We start from the raw sequence: 21,116 nt of genomic DNA, 5'->3' as shown, positions 1-21,116 counted from the left end.
GGGGAGTCAGGAGCTGAGTTACTCAGCACAGGATTCCCAGCCTTTGACCTTCTCTTACATTAAATGGCTGGTCCAGTTCAGTTTCTGGTCAATGATAATCCCCAGGATGTTGATAGTGGGGGATTCAGTGATGGTAATGCCATTGAATGTCAGTGGGCGATGGTTGGATTCTTTCTTGTTGGAGATGGTCATTGCCTGGCACTTGTGTGGCGCGAATGTTACTTGCCACTTATCAGCCCAAGCTTGGATATTGTCCAGGTCTTGCTGCATTTGGACATGGACTGCTTCAGTATCTGAGGAGTCGTGAATGATGCTGAACATTGTACAATCATCAGCAAACATCCCCACTTCTGACCTTATGATAGAGGGAAGGTCATTGATGAAGCAGTTAAAGATGGTTGGGCCGTGGACACTACCTTGAAGAACTCCTGCGGTGATGTCCTGGAGCTGAGATGACTGACCTCCAACAATCGCAAACATCTTCCTTTGTGCTCAATATGACTCCAACCAGCGGAGAGTTTTCATCCTGATTCCCATTGACTCCAGTTTTACTGGGGCTCCTTGATGCCACACTCTGTCAAATGCAGCCTTGATGTCAAGGGCAGTCACTCTCACTCTCACCTCAGAAGTTCAGCTCTTTTGTCCATGTTTGAACCAAGGCTGTAATGAGGTCAGGAGCTGAGTGACCCTGACAGAACCTAAACTGAGCATCAGTGAGCAGATTATTGCTAAGCAAGTGCCGCTTAATCGCACTGTTGATGACTCCTTCCATTGCTTTACGGATGATCGAGAGTAGACTGATGGGGCAGTAATTGGCTGGGTTTAATTTGTCCTGCTTTTTGTGTACAGAACATACATGGGCAATTTTCCCCATAGCCGGGTAGATGCCAGTGTTGTAGCTGTGCTGGAACAGCTTGGCTAGGGGCGCGACAAGTTCTGGAGCACAAGTCTTCAGTGTTATTGCTGGAATATTATCAGGGCCCATAGCCATTTAAACGTCCAGTACTTCAGCCCCCAGGATGGGACCCTTCGAGGATGTGACTGGAGAATTGATAATGGGGAACAGGGAAATGGCAGATAATTTAAACCAATATTTTGCATTGGTCTTCACGGTGGAGGACACTATAAACATTCCAAAGATATCAGATAAGCAAGAAGCTAATGGGAGGAAAGATCTTGTAACAGTCTCTATCACGAGGGACAAAGTATTTGACAAACTAATGGGACTAAAGACAGACAAGTCACCAGGACCTGATGGCCTGCATCCAAGAAGTTTAAAGGATGTGGCTGCAGAGATAGTGGAGGCATTAGTCGAAATATTTCAGAACTCACTGGATTCCGGAGGGTCCCAGCGGTTTGGAAAACCGCAAATGTGACGCCCTTGTTCAAGAAGGGAGGGAGACAAAAAGCAGGGAACTATAGGCCAGTCAGTCTGACATCTGTCATTGGGAAAATGCTACAGTCCATTATTAAGGAAGAAATAGCTGGACATTTAGAAAAGCTTAACACAATCAAATGGAGTCAACATGGTTTTATGAAAGGGAAATCATGTTTGACAAATTTGCTAGAGTTCTTTGAGGATATAACAAGCAGAGTTGATAAAGGGGAACCGGTAGATGTGTATTTGGATTTCCAGAAGGCATTCAATAAGGTCCACGTAAAAGCTTATTGCACAAGATAGGACTCATAGTTTTGGGGATAACGTATTAGCATGGATTGAGGATCGTTTAACACACAGGATACCAAAAGTCTGGATTAATGGGTCTTTTTCAGGTTGGAATGACGTAACTAGTTGAGTACCACAAGGAACAGTCCTAGGGCCTCAATTAACTACTATCTATATTAATGACTTAGAGGAGGGGGCAGAGTGTAATATATCCAAATTTGCTGACGATACAAAAATAGGTGGGAGGGCATGTTGTGATGAGGTTGTAAGGGATCTGCAAGGGGATATAGGCAGATTAAGTGAGTGGGCAAAAAATTTGCAGATGGAATTTAATGAAGGAAAGTGTGAGGTCATGCACTTTGGTAGGAAATATCAAAAGGCCGACTGTTATTTAAATGGAGAGAGACTCCAAAAATGTGCAGCACAGAGGGATCTAGCTGTTCTTGTGCATGAAACACAAAATGTTAGCATGCAGATACAGCAATTAATTAAGAAGGCAAATGGAAGTTTGGCCTGTGTTGCTAGGGGGTTGGGGTTTAAAATAGGGAAGTCCTGTTACAACTGTACAGGGTGTTAGTGAGGCCGCACCTGGAGTACTGTGTACAGTTTTGGTTCCAGTATTTAAGAAAGGATATACTGGCATTGGAGGCAGTTCAAAAGATTCCTGGGATGAAGGGGTTGACTTAACAAGAACAGCTAAACAGGTCAGGCCTTTATTCATTAGAGTTTAGAAGAATGATGGGTGATCTTATTGAAATGTACGAGATTCTGAGAGGGCTCGACAGGGTTGATGTTGAGAAGATGTTTCCACTAGTGGGGGAATCTCGAGCTAGGGGACATAGTTATAGTATAAGGGGGACACTCATTTAAAACTGAGATGCGAAGGAATTTCTTCTCTCAGAGGGTAGTGAATGTCTGGAATTCTCTACCTCAGACAGCTGTGGAGGTTAGATCACAGAGTCTTTAAAAAGGAAGGTAGATAGATTTTTGAAATATCGGGGAGTTGAGGGCTATGAGGAGCTGACACAAAGAGGAGGTAAGGCCTGGGGCAGATCAGCCATGATCTTTTTGAATAGCGGGGCAGGCTTGAGGGGCCGAATGGCCTACTCCTGCTCCTATTTCTTATGTTCTTATTTCTTGATATCAAGCGGAGTGAATCGAATTGGCTGAAGACTGGCATCTGTGATGTTGGGGACCTCCGGAGGAGGCCGAGATGGATCATCCACTCAGCACTTCTGGCTGAAGATTGTTGCAAATGCCTCAGCCTTATCTTTTTGCACTGCTGTACTGGGCTCCTCCATCATTGGGGATGGGGATATTGGTGGAGCCTCCTCCTCCAGTGAGTTGTTTAATTGTCCACCACTATTCATGACTGGATGTGGCAGGACAGCAGAGTTTAGATCTGATCTGTTGGTGGTGAGATCGCTTAGCTCTGTCTATCACTTGCTCTGTCTATCACTTGCTGCTTATGTTGTTTGGCACTCAAGTAGTCCTGTGTTATGGCTTCACCAGGTTGACACCTCATTTTTAGGTATGCCTGGTGCTGCTCCTGGCATGCCCTCCTACACTCTTCATTGAACCAGTGTTGACCCCCTGTCTTGGTGGCAATGGTAGAGTGGGGGATATGCCAGGTCCTGAGGTTACAGATTGTGTTTGAGTACAATTCTGCTGCTGCTGATGGCCCACAGCGCCACATGGTTGCCCAATCTTGAATTGCTAGATCTGTTCGAGTGTGAAATTGAGAGAGTGTATGTGTGTGCGAGAGAAAGAGAGTGAGAGAGGAGAGTCACATGCTCACTCTCAGTCACACACATACTTGCTCTCATACATATACGCATACAAACACATTCACTCTCTCACACACACCATAAATTCACTCACACTCACATTCACTCTCACACACACCATAAATTCACTCTCTCATTCACACTCACTCTCACACATACACACACACCCACACATTCACTCTCACACACACACATTCACTCTCACACACACACATTCACTCTCAGACATACACCATAAATTCACACTCACACATTCACTCTCACACACACACACATTCACTCTCACACACACACATTCACTCTCACACATACACCATAAATTCACTCTCTCATTCACACATTCACTCTCACTGACACATACACACTCACACACCATAAATTCACTCTCTCATTCACTCTCTCTCACACACACACACCATAAATTCACTCTCTCATTCACATTCACTCACGCACACACATTCGCTCTGACATACACACTATAGATTCACTCTCTCATTCACACATTCACTCACACACACACACACATTCACTCTCCCTCTCCCACACATTCTCTCGTTCACACACACTCACACGCACATTCTTTCTCTCACACACACATTCACTCTCTCACACATACATATTCACTCTCTCTCACACACACACTCTCTCTCACACACACACACACACACTCTCTCTCTCTCACTCACACACTCTCTCTCTCTCACACACACACACTCTCTCTCACACACACACTCTCTCTCTCACACACACACTCTCTCTCTCACACATACACTCTCCACACACATTCACTCTTATACATGCATTCGCTCTCTCTCTCACACACATTTTCTCTCTCACACACCCACTCTCTCTCACAGACACACTCTCTTACACACACACACAGCCTCACTCTCTCACACACACATTCACTCTCACACATTCACACTCTCCACACACACATTCACTCTCTCTCACACACGCATTCTCTCTCTCTCACACACACATTCTCTCTCTCTCACACACGCTCTCTCTCACACAAACACTCTCTTTCACACACACAGGCTCACTCTCTTACACACACAGCCTCAATCTCTCACACACACAAATTCACTTTCTCACACACACCCACATACTCTCACACACATTCACTCTTACACACTTACATTCACTCTCTCTCAAACACACACACTCTTTCTCTCTCACACACACACTCACTCTCTCACACACACACTCACTCTCTCTCACACACACACTCACTCTCTCACACACACACTCACTCTCTCTCACACACACACCCACTCTCACACACACACCCACTCTCTCACACACACACACTCACTCTCACACACACACACTCACTCTCTCACACACACACACGCACCCTGGTGCCCAAGAACTACTACAGGGGGGGAACGGGAGCGGAATCTCGTGCAGACATTCTGCCTGGAAATGCCCCATTTTTTGCACCAACGGCATTGCATGGTTTTGGAAGTATAGTTCCCATGCCCATTCCTTTCTCTTCCACACCAGCAACAACTAGTCTGGACTGCCGCCATTAATTGCTTTACATGGTGCATGTGTCTCCTTCTCTCTATTCTCCCTTCCTTTATGCCTGATGAATTAGCTGCACCTGTTAGTGCAGGATTCGGGCTGTCACTCACTCCTCTGATGACCCATCAATTCTGCCTCCTGATCTCGGCTTGCCTATGAAATTGAGTTGCCTTCACCAGTCGATTTAGGACTGCAAACTATCTGTGAGTTCATTATTTGATTACTCCAACAACCATACTGTTGTGAATTAGCTCCTCTTTAAAATGACAATACTCGTCAGTCCCTCCTAATTGGTATCATTGCCAACATATCAATCACTTTGGCATATATGGCTTTACCCACATCGATCGAGAGTGTGTGAGAGAGTATGTTGTTCACTGCATACAAACATGTACTGACCTGCTTATAGTCTGGCTTCACTGCAAGAGCCAATGATATGAAAATCGTGTGAATATCCTGTGCCAGGTTGACCAGGTTTCTGCCTGATTAGGGCTTAAAACTTTCTCAAAGCACTTCCAAGTTAGGGAGAGATTTTTCTATCACCATCTTTATCCGTTGGCTACCATATATGACTATTTTGTTGGGTTGAAGCAGTTTCAATAATTCCCCAAAACTGCCAGCTACCCAGCTACAAGGAAGAGTCATATTGAACTGGAAACGTTAACTCTGTTTCTCTCACAACAAAGGCTGCCAGGACTGCTGAGTTCTTCCAGAATTTTCTGTTTTTATTCCAATTACAATTAACCCTTTGTGGGACATGGACAAACATACTCGGTTACACTATAACACACACACAGACACACACACATGCAAACACCCACGCACTTTCAAACACATAACTGATACACCAAAGGCAGGGAAACAAAGGCAATCAGTTGCTTTCAGTGGCTTCATACCTTCATCAGATCAAACAACTGGGAGCAGCTTAGGATGGAGTCCCTGATGTCTCTTCTTGCACAGGTGGGCAGCGTTTCTAGCACAGAGCTGAAGTAATCCACCAGCAAGTCTCTGAAGTCCTCATCCATATCTACCAGGAAAAGAGGCAGGAGTTCAATTGAATACAGGGTGTAACAACATGTCAGATGCACCGTCCTTTCCCCCTCTGGGACTGGGTGTCACAATGCGTTAGATACACTGTCCTTTACCCCTCTGGGACCGGGTGTCACAGTGCGTTAGATACACTGTCCTTTCCCCTTCTGGGACCGGGTGTCACAGTGCGTTAGATACCCTGTCCTTTCCCTCCCTCACAAACCTTTCACATGTCCTGTGAACCCCATTGCAATCTTCTTGCCTGGATAGGGCATGAGGAAGCATTGAGATCTTGAAAGTTGCATCTTGATGGAAGGTTGATATTGCGTGTTGCCATTCTCAACTTTCTGATAATAGAAATTTAAACAGTTTTGTGAATCTCACAGTCACTCTGTAACCCCTCTCCCCCCCAGTGCCCTGTGTTACTGACTATCTCTACTGATGTTAATCCAGCTCCCTCACACTGTCACTTTGTAACCCCTCTCCCCCCAGTGCCCTGTGTTACTGACTGTATCTCTACTGATATTAATCCAGCTCCCTCACACTGTCACTCAGTAACCCCTCTCCCCCAGCTCCCTGTGTTACTGACTGTATCTCTACTGATGTTAATCCAGCTCCCTCACACTGTCACTCAGTAACCCCTCTCCCCCAGCGCCCTGTGTTACTGACTGTATCTCTATTGATGTTAATCCAGCTCCCTCACACTGTCACTCAGTAACCCCTCTCCCCCAGCTCCCTGTGTTACTGACTGTATCTTTACTGATGTTAATCCAGCTCCCTCACACTGTCACTCTGTAACCCCTCTCCCCCCCAGTGCCCTGTGTTACTGACTGTATCTCTACTGATGTTAATCCTGCTCCCTCACACTGTCACTCAGTAACCCCTCTCCCCCCCAGCGCCCTGTGTTACTGACTGTATCTCTACTGATGTTAATCCAGCTCCCTCACACTGTCACTCTGTAACCCCTCTCCCCCCAGCGCCCTGTGTTACTGACTGTATCTCTACTGATGTTAATCCTGCTCCCTCACACTGTCACTCAGTAACCCCTCTTCCCCCAGCGCCCTGTGTTACTGACTGTATCTCTACTGATGTTAATCCAGCCCCCTCACACTGTCACTCAGTAACCCCTCTCCTCCAGCGCCCTGTGTTACTGACTGTATCTCTACTGATGTTAATCCAGCTCCCTCACACTGTCACTCAGTAACCCCTCTCCCCCCCAGCTCCCAGTGTTACTGACTATATCTCTATTATAAAAACAAAAAGCTAAAAGCTACTGCGGATGCTGGAAATCCAAAACAAAAACAGAATTACCTGGAAAAACTCAGCAAGTCTGGCAGCATCGGCGGAGAAGAAATCAGTTAACGTTTCGAGCCTTCATGGCCCTTCGGCAGAACTGGAGCATAGTTAGAAGAAGGGAGAAATATAAATTGGTTTAAGGTGGGTTGGGGGGTGGAGAGACACATTGAGGGTGTGGTGTGGTGATTGTGGAGATGAGCAGATAATCAAAGGATGTCACAGACAAAAGGGTCAAAGAGGTGTTGAAGGTGGTGGTATTTGTCTGAGAAAAGTGCTAATTAAGAATGGAAGACAGGATATTCAAAGTACAGCTCTAGTGGGGGTGGGGTGGAAAGACTAAAGGTTTTAGTTTTAGATTTAAAAATAATGGAAATAGGTGGGGAAAGAAGAATCTATATAAATTATTGAAAAAAAAGCGGGGGGGGGGGGGGGGGGGGGGTGAAGAAACGGGGTGGGGATGGGGGGAGGGGGATTTTAAGATCTAAAGTTGTTGAATTCAATATTCAGCCCAGACCCTATCATGTTTCTGGGAAGGAGGAGAAGGCGTGAGGGAGGATGCGCGGGATATGGGCCGGGCCCCAGCTATGCCTGTCTCTTTATGGGGTATGTGGAACATTCCTTGTTCCAGTCCTACTCCGGCCCCCTCCCACAACTCTTTCTCCGGTACATCGATGATTACTTCGGTGCTGCTTCATGCTCTCGTCGGGACCTGGAAAAATTTATTAATTTTGCTTCCAATCTCCACCCCTCCATCATCTTCACATGGTCCATCTCTGACACTTCTCTTCCCTTCCTTGACCTCTCTGTCTCAATTTCTGATGATAGACTGTCCACCAATATCCATTACAAGCCTACCGACTCCCACAGCTACCTCGACTACAGCTCCTCACACCCCGCTTCCTGTAAAGACTCCATCCCATTCTCTCAGTTCCTTCGCCTCCGTCGCATCTGTTCTGATGATGCTACCTTCAAAAACAGCTCCTCTGACATGTCCTCCTTCTTCCTTAACCGAGGTTTTCCATCCACGGTCGTTGACAGGGCCCTCAACCGTGTCCGGCCCATATCCCGCGCATCCTCCCTCACGCCTTCTCCTCCTTCCCAGAAACATGATAGGGTCCCCCTTGTCCTCACTTATCACCCCACCAGCCTCCGCGTTCAAAGGATCATCCTCCGCCATTTCCGCCAACTCCAGCATGATGCCACCACCAAACACATCTTCCCTTCACCCCCCCTGACGGCATTCCGTAGGGATCGTTCCCTCCGGGACACCCTGGTCCACTCCTCCATCACCCCCTACTCCTCAACCCCCACTTATGGCACCTCCCCATGCCCACGCAGAAGATGCAACACCTGCCCCTTCACTTCCTCTCTCCTCACCGTCCAAGGGCCCAAACACTCCTTTCAAGTGAAGCAGCATTTCACTTGCATTTCCCCTAACTTAGTCTACTGCATTCGTTGCTCCCAATGCGGTCTCCTCTACATTGGAGAGACCAAACGCAAACTGGGCGACCGTTTTGCGGAACACCTGCGGTCTGTCCGCAAGAAAGACCCAAACCTCCCTGTCGCTTGCCATTTTAACACTCCACCCTGTTCTCTTGCCAACATGTCTGTCCTTGGCTTGCTGCATTGTTCCAGTGAAGCCCAACGCAAACTGGAGGAACAGCACCTCATCTTCCGACTAGGCACTTTACAGCCCTCTGGGCTGAATATTGAATTCAACAACTTTAGATCTTAAACTCCCCCTCCCCCCATCCCCACCCCGTTTCTTTCCCCGCCCCCCCCCCCCCGCTTTTTTTTCAATAATTTATATAGATTCTTCTTTCCCCACCTATTTCCATTATTTTTAAATCTAAAACTAAAACCTTTAGTCTTTCCACCCCACCCCCACTAGAGCTGTACTTTGAATATCCTGTCTTCCATTCTTAATTAGCACTTTTCTCAGACAAATACCACCACCTTCAACACCTCTTTGACCCTTTTGTCTGTGACATCCTTTGATTATCTGCTCATCTCCACAATCACCACACCACACCCTCAATGTGTCTCTCCACCCCCCCACCCACCTTAAACCAATTTATATTTCTCCCTTCTTCTAACTATGCTCCAGTTCTGCCGAAGGGCCATGAAGGCTCGAAACGTTAACTGATTTCTTCTCCGCCGATGCTGCCAGACTTGCTGAGTTTTTCCAGGTGATTCTGTTTTTGTTTTATATCTCTATTATGTTAATCCAGCTCCCTTACACTGTCAATCCAAAATCTCCTTCACCTGTATGGTTTCATCAAGATGTTGTTTTCCAGCCTGCATACCATAGTTCTTGGACCCCTGCCAGTCTCGAACGAGAATATCCAGATGCTAATTGGAGAGGGAACATTTCATTAGCATTGGCATGTGCAGAAAATGAACATGTTGTCTGTCCTCTTCTGCCTATGTGTGCCTTTGTGTTTGTGCTTGGACCTGAAGGGGTGTGTGTGTGCGTGTGTTTTGTGCTTGCATCTGCATGTGTAAGTGTGTAACAGTCAGTGTGTATGTCTGAGTGACTGAGAGTCTGAGCACTGGGTCTGCCCTGAACCTACATGTGACTCCAGACCCACAACCACTTGTTTGACTTTTAACTGTCCTCTAAAATGATCCCTTATCCTGTGACCCAATCTTTATCCTTCAATCAACATCACTCAAAAACAGGTGACCTGGATCATTGCTGTTTGTGGGATCTTTCTGTGCAAACATTAGCTGTTTCCCTGCATTACAACAGTGACTACACTGTAGAAGTGTTTTTGCAGCGTGAAGCACTTTGGGACGTGCTGAAGTGGTGAAAGGCGCTTTAGGAATGCAAGTATTCTGCTTATTTCCTCCCTTCCCTCGCTCACACCCTCTCCCTCCCCTTCTCGCCCTCCCTGTCACCTTACAGTTCGATGGGAATGAGTCGGTGGTGGCTCTGGTACCTGAATAGGTTCCAAGTCGGAAACCTCCCCGACCTGTTGGGCCACATGGAGAAACAGCTGCAAAGGAAGCAGAAAGAAGACGTCAATGGCCCCCCCCTTTGACGATGTTCCTTAACTCTCATAACCCCCGCTGCAGTTTGGGTTGTGCGGACACCCCTGACTGTCCAGTATCTGAGCAGTGCATGGACATCCCAATGTCAGCTCAGGCCCTTTGGTGGCACTTACAACAAAACACAACCTAACCATAGTCCACCTTTGGCCAGTCGCCTTGGGTATGAGCTTTACTGAGGCGAAATGTGCCGTCCCTGGCCTGAAGCCGCAAATAGAGAAAACATTTGTCTAAAACCTGTACTACTGGCACCCCATAGCACTACTGGAGTTCCAGTTTCAGGTACACATGACCCCGTTCGGCCAGTACCAGTCATTTCCAAGCTTTAATGTTTTTCCTTCTGGGGCAGAAGCCATCAGAGTGACCAACCATCCCGAATGTGAGGGGGCTGTCCCAGAATTGGCCTTCCTGTCCCACGTCCCACGCATGGGCTTCCGGGGGCACCATTTGTTCGGGATTCTTCAGGGCAGTCTCTGAGCAGTTTGCTCAGAGCTTCCTGCTGTCACTATCCCAAGTACCTTTGGAGTCTGTGCATGTGCGCTGTGCAGCCTAGAGCCCACGCCGTCTCAGCCACAAGGAGCAGGAGGAAAGGGGAACAGTGAAACACTAAGCAGCAGCCCAGCACTCTGCTGTGAAATTGCTCTGCAAACGGATGCTCAGGATGGAGGGGACAGGGGGTGGGGGGTCCAGCGACACTCAGGCGCCATCAGGGACTCAGACCTGAGGCAGGGCCCAAACGGGTTAGGCTGACAGCAGCACTCAAAGTCTCAGGCCCTAGGGGCAGGTGAGAAAGGGGTAGTGTCTGCTGATTGAGTGGCGGGATGGGCCGGGCTTTTGGAACAGGGGCTTCTGAGTGAGAGGGGGAAAAAGGGAGGTTGGGGAGAGGGGCTGCTGAGAATATTTGTCAGCGGGGGGACAAGTTAGGTGGGGAGGGGGATTCGTATTTGTCTAATATCAGTATTTTTTTTTACTCTTTCAAGGAATATGGGCATTGCTTATAGGTCAGCATTTATTGCCCATCCCTAATTGCTCCTTGAGAAGGTGGTGGGTGAGCCGCCTTCTTGAACTGCTGCAGTCCCGTGTGGTGTAGGTACACCCACAGCGCTGTTAGGGAGGGTGTTCCTGGATTTGGACCCAGCGACAGTGAAGGAACGGCCGATATATTTCCAAGTCAGGATGGTAAGTGGCTCGGAGGGGAACTTCCAGGTGGTGGTGTTCCCATGTGGCTGCTGCCCTTGTCCTTCTAGATGGTAGAGGTCGTGGGTTTAAAAGGGGCTGTCGAAGGAGCCTTGGTGAGTTGCTGCAGTGCATCTTGTAGATGGTACACACTGCAGCATTGGAGCATCTGGGGAGCGACTTGGAACTTCAAGGGAGCAGCAATGAACAGCGTTGACAGGGTCAAGGAGAGAGACTATGGTCGTAATTATTCAGGACCGTTGGTGTCGGGCGTCATGGTGGGTGTGGGGGAACGACAATATGGCAAGAAGGCCAAAAATCGGTTTCACGCCATCGTCAAACCAGCTTGCTATCGTCCGCTCCACCCATCAGTGGCAGCACTCGGTAACCTAATTTCAATACTTTCCTATCTGATTATAAGCTCTGCTCACCGGAATCATAGCCCCTCGCTGGATCATCTGGGCACTTAGGTGCGATTGCACGCCGACATGTCTCACAACTGCATATAAGGAACATGCACCTGGCGAGCTGCACTTCACTCAGGACTTCAAGGTTTGTGTGCCTACCTTGCTTCGGGCAGCATTCGTGGTCATCAGCACCAGGCTTCACAGGCAGCACCACATCACCTTTAGGGGGGTGCGCTCACGCGCAGGTCTCTGCCTACCAGATCAGCTGTGAGGTGGCTTTTCAACGGCTGCGGGGCTAGGGCTTGCCAGGAGAAGGGGGAGAAGTGGCCTCAGGTGAGGGAGAGGCTGCAGGATGAGGGCCGTACTGGGGAAGGAGGGGGTTGTCCCAGGTTGTGTGTGTGTGGGGAGGGGGGGGTCGCATGTTGATCTGTGCAAGTGGCCTCAAGACGGTGAGAGCTGAGGAGGCAGCGTGCAGAGGAGATGAGGCCAGATGGAGATGTGAGGGTGTGTGTGAGAGTGAGTGGTGATGCCCCTTGAGCTGGCAGTGAGTGAGATGCCAGTAAATGTGTGATGGGCTTGAGTGAGTGAGTTTAGAGTGATGAGATGGTTGCCTTACCCTGGCTGCACGGATGAGATCATTCATCCGTTTTCTGCGCCGGATGGCCGACCTCTTGTGTGCAGCGTTGGCACTGACCACCTCTCCCAAGCCGGAGTGATGAGACTGATGGGGCCTCCTGCGGCCAGGGCTGGGGTAGAGGACATCGCAATGGGCCCCCACAGCACCCAGAAGGCATCCCAGGGATGCATCACTGAATCGGGGAGCTGCACCCTTCTTGGCTTTTGAGGTCATGTCTTTACCAGAGCCCTCCTGGGCTTCGAGCGTCAAGGGGTGTGCACGGGCTACAGTTTAAATGTGGCACCCTGCCTGAGGAAGTGGCGAGGTAATGGCATGGCGGACAAATCGGAGGCTGCCCGCCAGCGAGGCGGCGTGTTTTCTGCGGCTACAGAATTAATGAGGCGGGGATGGGACGATATGGCGCGAAAGCCCGCCATTGCAGCCAGCTGGTAAAACGTAATTTTTCCCGCCTGCTACCACACTTTGTGCAAATCTGGGACAGTGAAGTTAAGTGTATTATGGGTTGTATGTTGTGAGGGACTTAAACACAGTGAGGAGGCCGGAAATGGAGTCTGGGCCTCTCCTGCTCCCTGTGGGGGTGAGAATCAGTCCCACATGGGGAGAGATTAACTAACTCAGCGAGGTGGCCGGGAATGAAGCCTGGGCCTCTCCTGCTCCGTGCGGGGGTGAGAATCAGTCCCACATGGGGAGAGATTAACTAACTCAGCGAGGAGGCCCAGAATGAAGCCTGGGCATCTCCTGCTCCCTGTGGGAGTGAGAATCAGTCCCACACAAGGAGAGATTAACTAACTCAGTGAGGAGGCCAGAAATGAAGCCTGGGCCTCTCCTGCGCTGTGTTGAGCTGGAGAGATTGAATTCTAACATGTCAAATCCCTGCAGACAAAGAGCTCGGCACAGAACTAATTTGGTAAAAGGAGTGGGAGCCAATGTAAATTAAGCATTGTCGTATAATCAATTAAATCAATTCACAGGATCCTCACTTCCAAAAACTCCAGGTCTGTCTGTTGAATCTTCTTGGAAATGTTATATATCTGAAAAGGAAGAGAGAGAACTTGGCTGGCATCAGAGTAAGTAACACTCTGCCATGCGTCTTAGATCGATGCACTTGGTAAAATCCGAGAGATAAAGTGACTGTTTGTTACACCCCATGTGACACTCGGGGTGCATTGTCACAGTCAGTCGGCACTTGAGGTGCATTAGCACAGTCAGTGTGACACTCGGGGTGTATTATCACGGTCAGCATGACACTCGGGGTCTATTATAACAGTCAATGTGACACTCGGGATGTATTGTCACAGTCGACACTTGGGGTGCATTAACACAGTCAGTGTGACACTCGGGGTGTGTTATAACAGTCAGTGTGACACTCGGGGTGTGTTATAACAGTCAGTGTGACACTCGGTGTATTATAACAGTTTGTGTGACACTCAAGGTGTATTATAGCTGTCAGTCTAACACTTAGGGTGTATTTTCACAATCAGTGTGACACTCGGGGTGTATTATAGCAGTCAGTGTTACGATTGCGGTTTCGTCACTAACTGTGACAAGACACTTGAGTGTCACAGTGACTGTGACAATACACAGCATCTGTCACACTGACTGCTATAGTACACCTCAAGTGTACACAAACTGTTAAAATACACCCCGAGTGTCAGACTGAATGTTCTAATACACCCCAAGCATCACACTGACTGTTATAATACAACCCAAGTGCCACAGTGACTGTTATAATACACCATGAGTGTCACACAAACTGTTATAATACACCCCGGGTGTCACACACACTGTTATAATACACCCCGAGTGTCACACAAACTGTTATAATAAACCCTGAGTGTCACGCTGACCGTTACAATACTCAATTGTCACACTGACTGTTATAATACACCCCGACCATCACACTGACTGTTATAATACACCCCGATTATCACACTGACTGCTATAAAATAGCCCAAGTGTCACACTGACTGTTCTATTGTACCCCCAGTGTCACACTGGCTGTTATAATGTACACAGAATGTCACACTGACAGTTATAGTGCACCCTGAGTGTCACAGATTGTTACAGTACATCCCAAGTGTTACACTCACAGTTATAATACACACCGAGTGTCACACTGACTGGTACAATATACCCCGAGTGTCACATTGACTGTTATAATGCACCCTGAGTGTCATGCTGACTGTTATAATACACCCTGAGTGTCACGCTGATAGTTATAACATACCCTGAGTATCACACTGATCGTTATAATATCCGAGTGTCACACTGACTGTAATGCTATACCCCGTATGCCACACAACCTGCTATAGTAACTCTGAGTAACGCTGACTGTTACTGTAAGACTGACTGCTATAATACGCCCCGAGTGTCATACTGACAGTTATAATACACCCCGAGTGCCGCAGTGATTGTTATAATACACCCCAACTTTCACACTGACTGTTATAACACACCCCCCAAGTGCCACAGTGACTATTATAACACAGCCTGAGTGTCAAACCAACTGTTATGATGCACCCTGGGTGTCACACCGACTGGTATAATACACCTCAAGTGTCACACCGACTGGTATAATACACCCCGAGTGTCACACTGACTGTTATAATGCACCTAGTATGTCACACTGGCTGTGACAATTATAGGATTAGAATCCCCTCCGACTGTGAAATTTATGGAACATAATTTCAAACCCACGGACATGTTTTGACCTCATGCTTGCAACTATAAATTGCAAAAGCCAAGCTGCAGCCAGCAGTACAGGGCTGGGGAGCAATGGGCTAATTCAGACATCCAGTAAAAAGAGCAGTAACTCATCAAAATTATTCGGACGTTGACTAATGCAATCACAAAGTCAGATTACCCAATGCAATGGCACAAAGGACATGTCACCAATACAATACACTCAAGGAATTATGCAACTAAGGTCTGCATCACAGACAATAGTACTGGAATGGGGTCAATCAAACCCTCATTAACTTTGGAGCCAGGTCCTGTTATATGCTGTTACTGTGCCACCTCAAACAACAGAAGAATTGTTCATACAATGACAACTAATCGCATTCGTCTGGATACATCTTCCATAGAAATCCATGTATTGTTCCGCCCAGCAGGAGCTGATGACATTTTCTGGACTTTGCGTGGAATCAACTAAATGGACATTGGAACAACAGGAAATATGTTTTGACACATTTGATTAAATTATTATAAAAGAAGAGCAGATCTGAGTATCTGGGCTGCAGTCGGAAGGAGGGTCAGGGCTGGTCACCTTGACTCAGGCCTACAGTCAACACCGGACAGACCAGGCGTGTTGGGGAATGTAAGTTTCAGCCTTATCGTGGTGATATTGGTCTGGGGGTTTTTCATCTTAAGGTTTCAGGATAAGACATGTGTTTTGCCTGTGTTTTTGTAAGTTTAAGCCTGAGTTGTGGGGACCTCGTGTCGGGCACTGGGAACGGGTTGTTTTAAATTGTAGGATTTTGTACCGTGGGGTTGTGGGTGCTTCAAAAAAAGCGATTGTGAATTATCAGAAGAAACTTGTCTCTCCGGTCATTGTCTTCAAGCCAAACACATGTGAACTTGGTATCACGAACTTGGGTGTGGGGAGGGTCTCTGAGAGAAAAGAGGAAACCCTATACAATACAACCCAAGTGTCACACTGATTGTTATAATACACCCCAAGTGTGACGCTGACTGCTGTAATATATCCTGCATACTATACTGACTGTTATAATATACCCAAAGTGCTACACTAACGGTCGTAACTCACTCCTACGCAGATGAACAGAGATATGCACTTACAAGGTAAGAGCTCAGTAACATGCTGAGTGTTGACAGCTGGACACTGATGCCTTTGTCTTGGTCAACACCATTATATCCCTCTGTGTCCATCAGGAAGACGGCCACCTGAAAATGCAATGGGAAATCTGGCTTGTTATAGCTATTTTCTGTCATTCCGCATCCGGGATTTGTTCCTGGCCTTATTTATATCATTCGGTACTCAAGCTTCACCTTCCCCCATGCATATTAATCCTGAGGCTGACGCCTCTAAACAAATTTCTAAACAGAGGGCATCAGTACAGACTCTCCGACAGTGCGGCACTCCCTCAGTACTGGCCCTCCAACAGTGCGGCACTCCCTCAGTACTGACCTTCTGACACTGTGGCACTCCCTCACTACTGACCCTCCGACAGTGTGGAGCTCCTTCAGTACTGACCCTCCGACAATGCGGCACTCCCTCAGTACTGACTCTCTGACAGTGCGGCGCTCCCTCAGTACTGACCCTCTGACAGTGCTGAGCTCCCTCAGTACTAACCCTCCGACAGTGCTGAGCTCCCTCAGTATTGACCCTCCGACAGTGTGGCGTTCCCTCAGTACTGACCCTCTGGCAGTGCGGAGATCCCTCAGTACTGACCCTCCGGTGCTTCCTCAGTAATGGCACCCTCAACATTGGCATTCCATACCACCCTGCTCTGCATCCATCAGGATCACATTCCTCCTAGCCTTGAGCAGGATTAACAAGCTCTAGTGGAGAGCTGCTGATTCGTTAATTAGCTAATTCGTCCAATCTCGTTGTTGCGGCCTCGGCTTCAGAGTACTAATATAGAGGTCTGGATGCAGCTTTACAAATGGAATGCAGTTTGCCAGCTGAGAAAGCAGATTTGAGATTGGTGTGTGTAGTGATTGTCAAGTGTCAATATTTTTCTAAAAGTCTGTTCTGCAATTAACATTGAACTGGTATTAATGTGTAAGTAAAGTAAGTTAATTAAGTAAAGTTAGTAAATGTTAGGAACTAGATATAGGTTAAGTTACGTTGTATTTGTATTTATGGGTGTTCGGAATCAGCTATAGCTTTAAGTTCGATTTTAATTTTGTGTTCTGTATCTCTGTATTAAGCAAAGGGGAACCTGAGTTTTAGTTTCACTTTAAGGAGTTGCCTGCAAGTCTGTGGGTTTGTTTGTATACTTGCATGTTAATGAGACTTTATGACCCTTGAAGTGTTTAGGAAAGTTAAAACAAAGCCGGGAACACTGTGCTTTTGCTTAGCAACAGGGGTCTCACAGAGATGGAGAGGCAGAAAGCAGTTTCAGTTCAGTTGGTGATTATGCTCTAAGGTGGAGGAAGTAGTTAAGACTCTCTCTAGTTGGACATACTTGCAGACTGCTCAGGAAAATATCTCTAAGAGTCTTAGATGCGTTGCTCTAAAGTTAAAGTAACAGGGAATGTTGAGTGAGCTCTGGATCTCAAGGGAGATACCAGGTTGTCAGCAGTCTACTGAGAGAGAGAACTGCAGGGAGCAGGTCCCAAAGGAAAAGGAGAAAGGTCCTAAGAAGACCTTTAGGTTAAATCAAAGGACAGGAATCTGGAATAAGATCCTGTTTAGTAAAGTTCAAGTAAGGAGCAGAGGAAAAGGCTCCAAATTAAAGAGTGAAAGCTGTGGGAAGCAGAATCAAGGCAAAATGGGCTTGTGAGAAGCCAGAAGATCCAAAGCCAAAGATTGGTGACTCCTTACTACAGGCCTGTGGAGCAATGGTGTTCTGTTGGCATGCCTAAGTATCTCTGAGAGGCTGCGTGGAAGGCACATGGCGATCCAGGGGAAAGGAACATCAGAAGGAGAGGTTAAAACCCTGGAGGTGGATCCTGCCCTCTAAATTAAAGGTAAAATTGGGCAGAGTCAACATGGATTTATGAAAAGGAAATATTATTTTGCAAACTTGTTGCCATTTTTTGAGGATGTTACTTGTAGCATGGAGAAAGGAGAACCAGTGGATGTGGTGTATCCAGATTTTTGGAAGGCTTTTGATAAGATCCTACACAGGTTAGTAAGCCAAATTAGAATGCATGGGATTGGGGGTAATATGGTATGGAGGCCTTCTTGGGACCTTTCTCCTTTTCCTTTGGGACCTGCTCCCTGCAGTTCCCTCTCTCAGTAGACTGCTGACAACCTGGTATCTCCCTTGAGATCCAGAACTGACTCAACATTCCCTGTTACTTTAACTTTCGGGCAGCCATCTATGACTTGTAGACTTATTTTCCTGAGCAGTCTGCTAGTATGTCCAACTAGAGAGAGTCTTAAACTGCTTCCTCCACCTTAGAGCATAATCACCAACTGAACTCAATCTGCTTTCTGCCTCTCCATCTCTATGAGACCCCTGTTGCTATGATATGGATTGAAAATTTGTTAACAGACAGAAAGCACGGAGCAGGGGTAAACTGGATGGCAGGCTGTTACTAGTGGGGTACCACAACAATCAGTGCTAGGTACACAGCTATTTTATGTTAGTGATTTGGATCTGGGGACCAATTGTAATATTTCCAAATTTGCTGATGATGACAACCAGATGGGAAGGTAAGTTGTCAGGAGGATGCAAGGAGGATTCAAGCAGACTTGAGCAGGCTAAGCGACTGGGAAAGAAGATGGCAGATGGAATATGATGTGAATACGTGTGAAGTTATCCGCTTTGGTTGGTAAAAGCAAAGACAGAATATTTCTTAAAGGCTGAGAGGTTGGGAAGTGCAGGTGTCTGAAGGAACCCGGGTGTCCTTGTTCATGAGTCACTAAAAGCTAACATGCAGATGCAACAACCAATAAGGAAGGCAAATGGTATGTTGGCCTTCACTGCATGGCAATTGAGTCCAGGTGTATGGATGTTTTGCTGCAATTGTATAGAGTCTTGGTGAGACTGCACCTGGAGTTATGTGTGCAGTTTTGGTCTCCTTATCTAAGGAAGGATATATTTGTCATACAGGGAGTGCAATGTAGGTCCACCAGACTGATCCCTGGGATGGTGGGATTGTCCTGTGATGAGAGATTGAGGAAACTGGGCCTGTATTCTCTAGAGTTTTGAAGAATGAGATGTGATCTCATTGAAGTTTACAACATTCTTACAGGACATGACAGGGTAGATGGGATGCTTCCCCTGGCTGGTGAGTCTAGAACCAGGTGACATAGTCCTAAACAGCCTGCCCCTTATGCTGAGATTGAGATGAGGAGGAATTTCTTCACTCAGAGGGTAGTGAATCTTTGGCATTCTCCACCCCCCGGGATGGTGGAAGCTCAATCATTGAGCACGTTTAAGACAGAAATGGATAGATTTCTGGAGATTCATGACATCAAGGGATATGTAGGTAGCATGAGAAAGTGGCATTGAGTTAGATAATCGGTCATGATCTAATTGCCTGGTGCAGCAAAAACAATGGGCTTAATGGCCTACTCCTGTTCCTAGGACAGGTACAGGGTGAGAGTGTGTTACAAAGCGAGAGACAATCGAGTTCATACCTACCTTACCCTGCTCGGTATCCATCAGGAAAGGTACAGGGTGAGAGTGTATTACAGAGCGAGAGACAATCGAATTCACACCTACCTTACTCTGCTCTGTATCCATCAGGAAAGGTACAGGGTGAGAGTGTGTTATAGAGTGAGAGACAATCGAGTTCACACCTATCTTACCCTGCTCTGTATCCATCAGGAAAGGTACAGGGTGAGAGTGTGTTACAGAGCAAGAGACAATCGAGTTCTCACTTGCCTTACTCTGCTCTGTATCCATCAGGAATATCCATCAGGAACGGTACAGGGTGAGAGTGTGTTACAAATCGAGAGACAATTGAGTTCTCACTTGCCTTACTCTGCTCTGTATCCATCAGGAATATCCGTCAGGAACGGTACAGGGTGAGAGTGTGTTACAGAGCAAGAGACAATCGAGTTCTCACTTGCCTTACTCTGCTCTGTATCCATCAGGAATATCCATCAGGAACGGTACAGGGTGAGAGTGTGTTACAAATCGAGAGACAATTGAGTTCTCACTTACCTTACCCTGCTCTGTATCCATCAGGAAAGGTACAGGGTGAAAGTGTGTTATAGAGCGAGAGACAATCGAGTTCTCAACTGCCTTACCCTGCTCGGTATCCATCAGGGAAGACACAGGGTGAGAGTGTGTTACAGAGCGAGAGACAATCGAATTCACACCTACCTCACTCAGCTCCGTATCCATCAGGATAGACACAGGGTAAGACTGTGTTACAGAGCGAAAGACAATCGAGTTCACACCTACCTTACCCTGCTCAGTATCCATCAGGAATGGTTTGCTCCAGATAAAAACACCTTTGGTTGTGTTCGATCCTGATTTCCACTCAAATCCACGCAAGTCCTCATCTGTCCCTCCCATCCACTCCTGGTCTCTGCTCTCCTGAGGGAATCAGAGAAGGTTAAAACAAGCTCGATATTTACAGCTCTATATCTGAAAAATGTCCCTCCATTCCCAGGTGGCAGAATTAATTATGAGAAATGAATCACTAAGTGAGTTAAGAGGCTGAAGGGAGGGAGGTGTCAGGGGATAGACACCTGGTTCAGGGATAGATAGCAGGGTCATAGTCAAGGGAAGTATCCAATATTGACACAATTCAATGGGGTTCCCATTATTTACCTCAGTGACGGAGCTAAGGCTGAGGGATTGAAGAGAGAGAGGGATAGGAGATGGTGAGAGAGAGGGATTGGAGTTGGAGAGAGAGTGAGGGATTGGGGGCAGGGAAGAGAGATT

At 47.2% G+C, this 21,116-nt stretch overlaps 1 protein-coding gene across 3 annotated transcripts in view; it reads right to left on the bottom strand.

Annotated features, from left to right (window-relative positions):
* LOC144674638 (atlastin-1-like) overlaps window positions 1–21,116 on the bottom strand; it is a 38,386-nt gene that overhangs the window by 12,029 nt on the left and 5,241 nt on the right. For 2 of the 3 annotated variants that reach the window (XM_078535901.1, XM_078535902.1), the window contains exons 3-9: window positions 20,631–20,765; window positions 16,381–16,485; window positions 13,560–13,610; window positions 10,251–10,307; window positions 9,574–9,660; window positions 6,236–6,359; window positions 5,880–6,010 (exon numbers count right to left, since the gene is read on the bottom strand). In XM_078535901.1, the coding sequence (XP_078392027.1) occupies window positions 5,880–6,010; window positions 6,236–6,359; window positions 9,574–9,660; window positions 10,251–10,307; window positions 13,560–13,610; window positions 16,381–16,485; window positions 20,631–20,765 (690 nt within the window). Of the gene's footprint in view, window positions 1–5,879; window positions 6,011–6,235; window positions 6,360–9,573; window positions 9,661–10,250; window positions 10,308–13,559; window positions 13,611–16,380; window positions 16,486–16,993; window positions 17,067–20,630; window positions 20,766–21,116 lie in introns of those variants that run through there. The other variant, XM_078535903.1, reaches the window with a different exon arrangement.

Source organism: Cetorhinus maximus, unplaced genomic scaffold (genome assembly GCF_964194155.1).
Source record: "Cetorhinus maximus unplaced genomic scaffold, sCetMax3.hap1.1 HAP1_SCAFFOLD_737, whole genome shotgun sequence".
Lineage (NCBI taxonomy): Eukaryota > Metazoa > Chordata > Chondrichthyes > Lamniformes > Cetorhinidae > Cetorhinus > Cetorhinus maximus.
The sequence above is the reverse complement of the archived record's forward strand: the minus strand, read 5'-3'. Positions and strand labels throughout refer to the sequence as shown.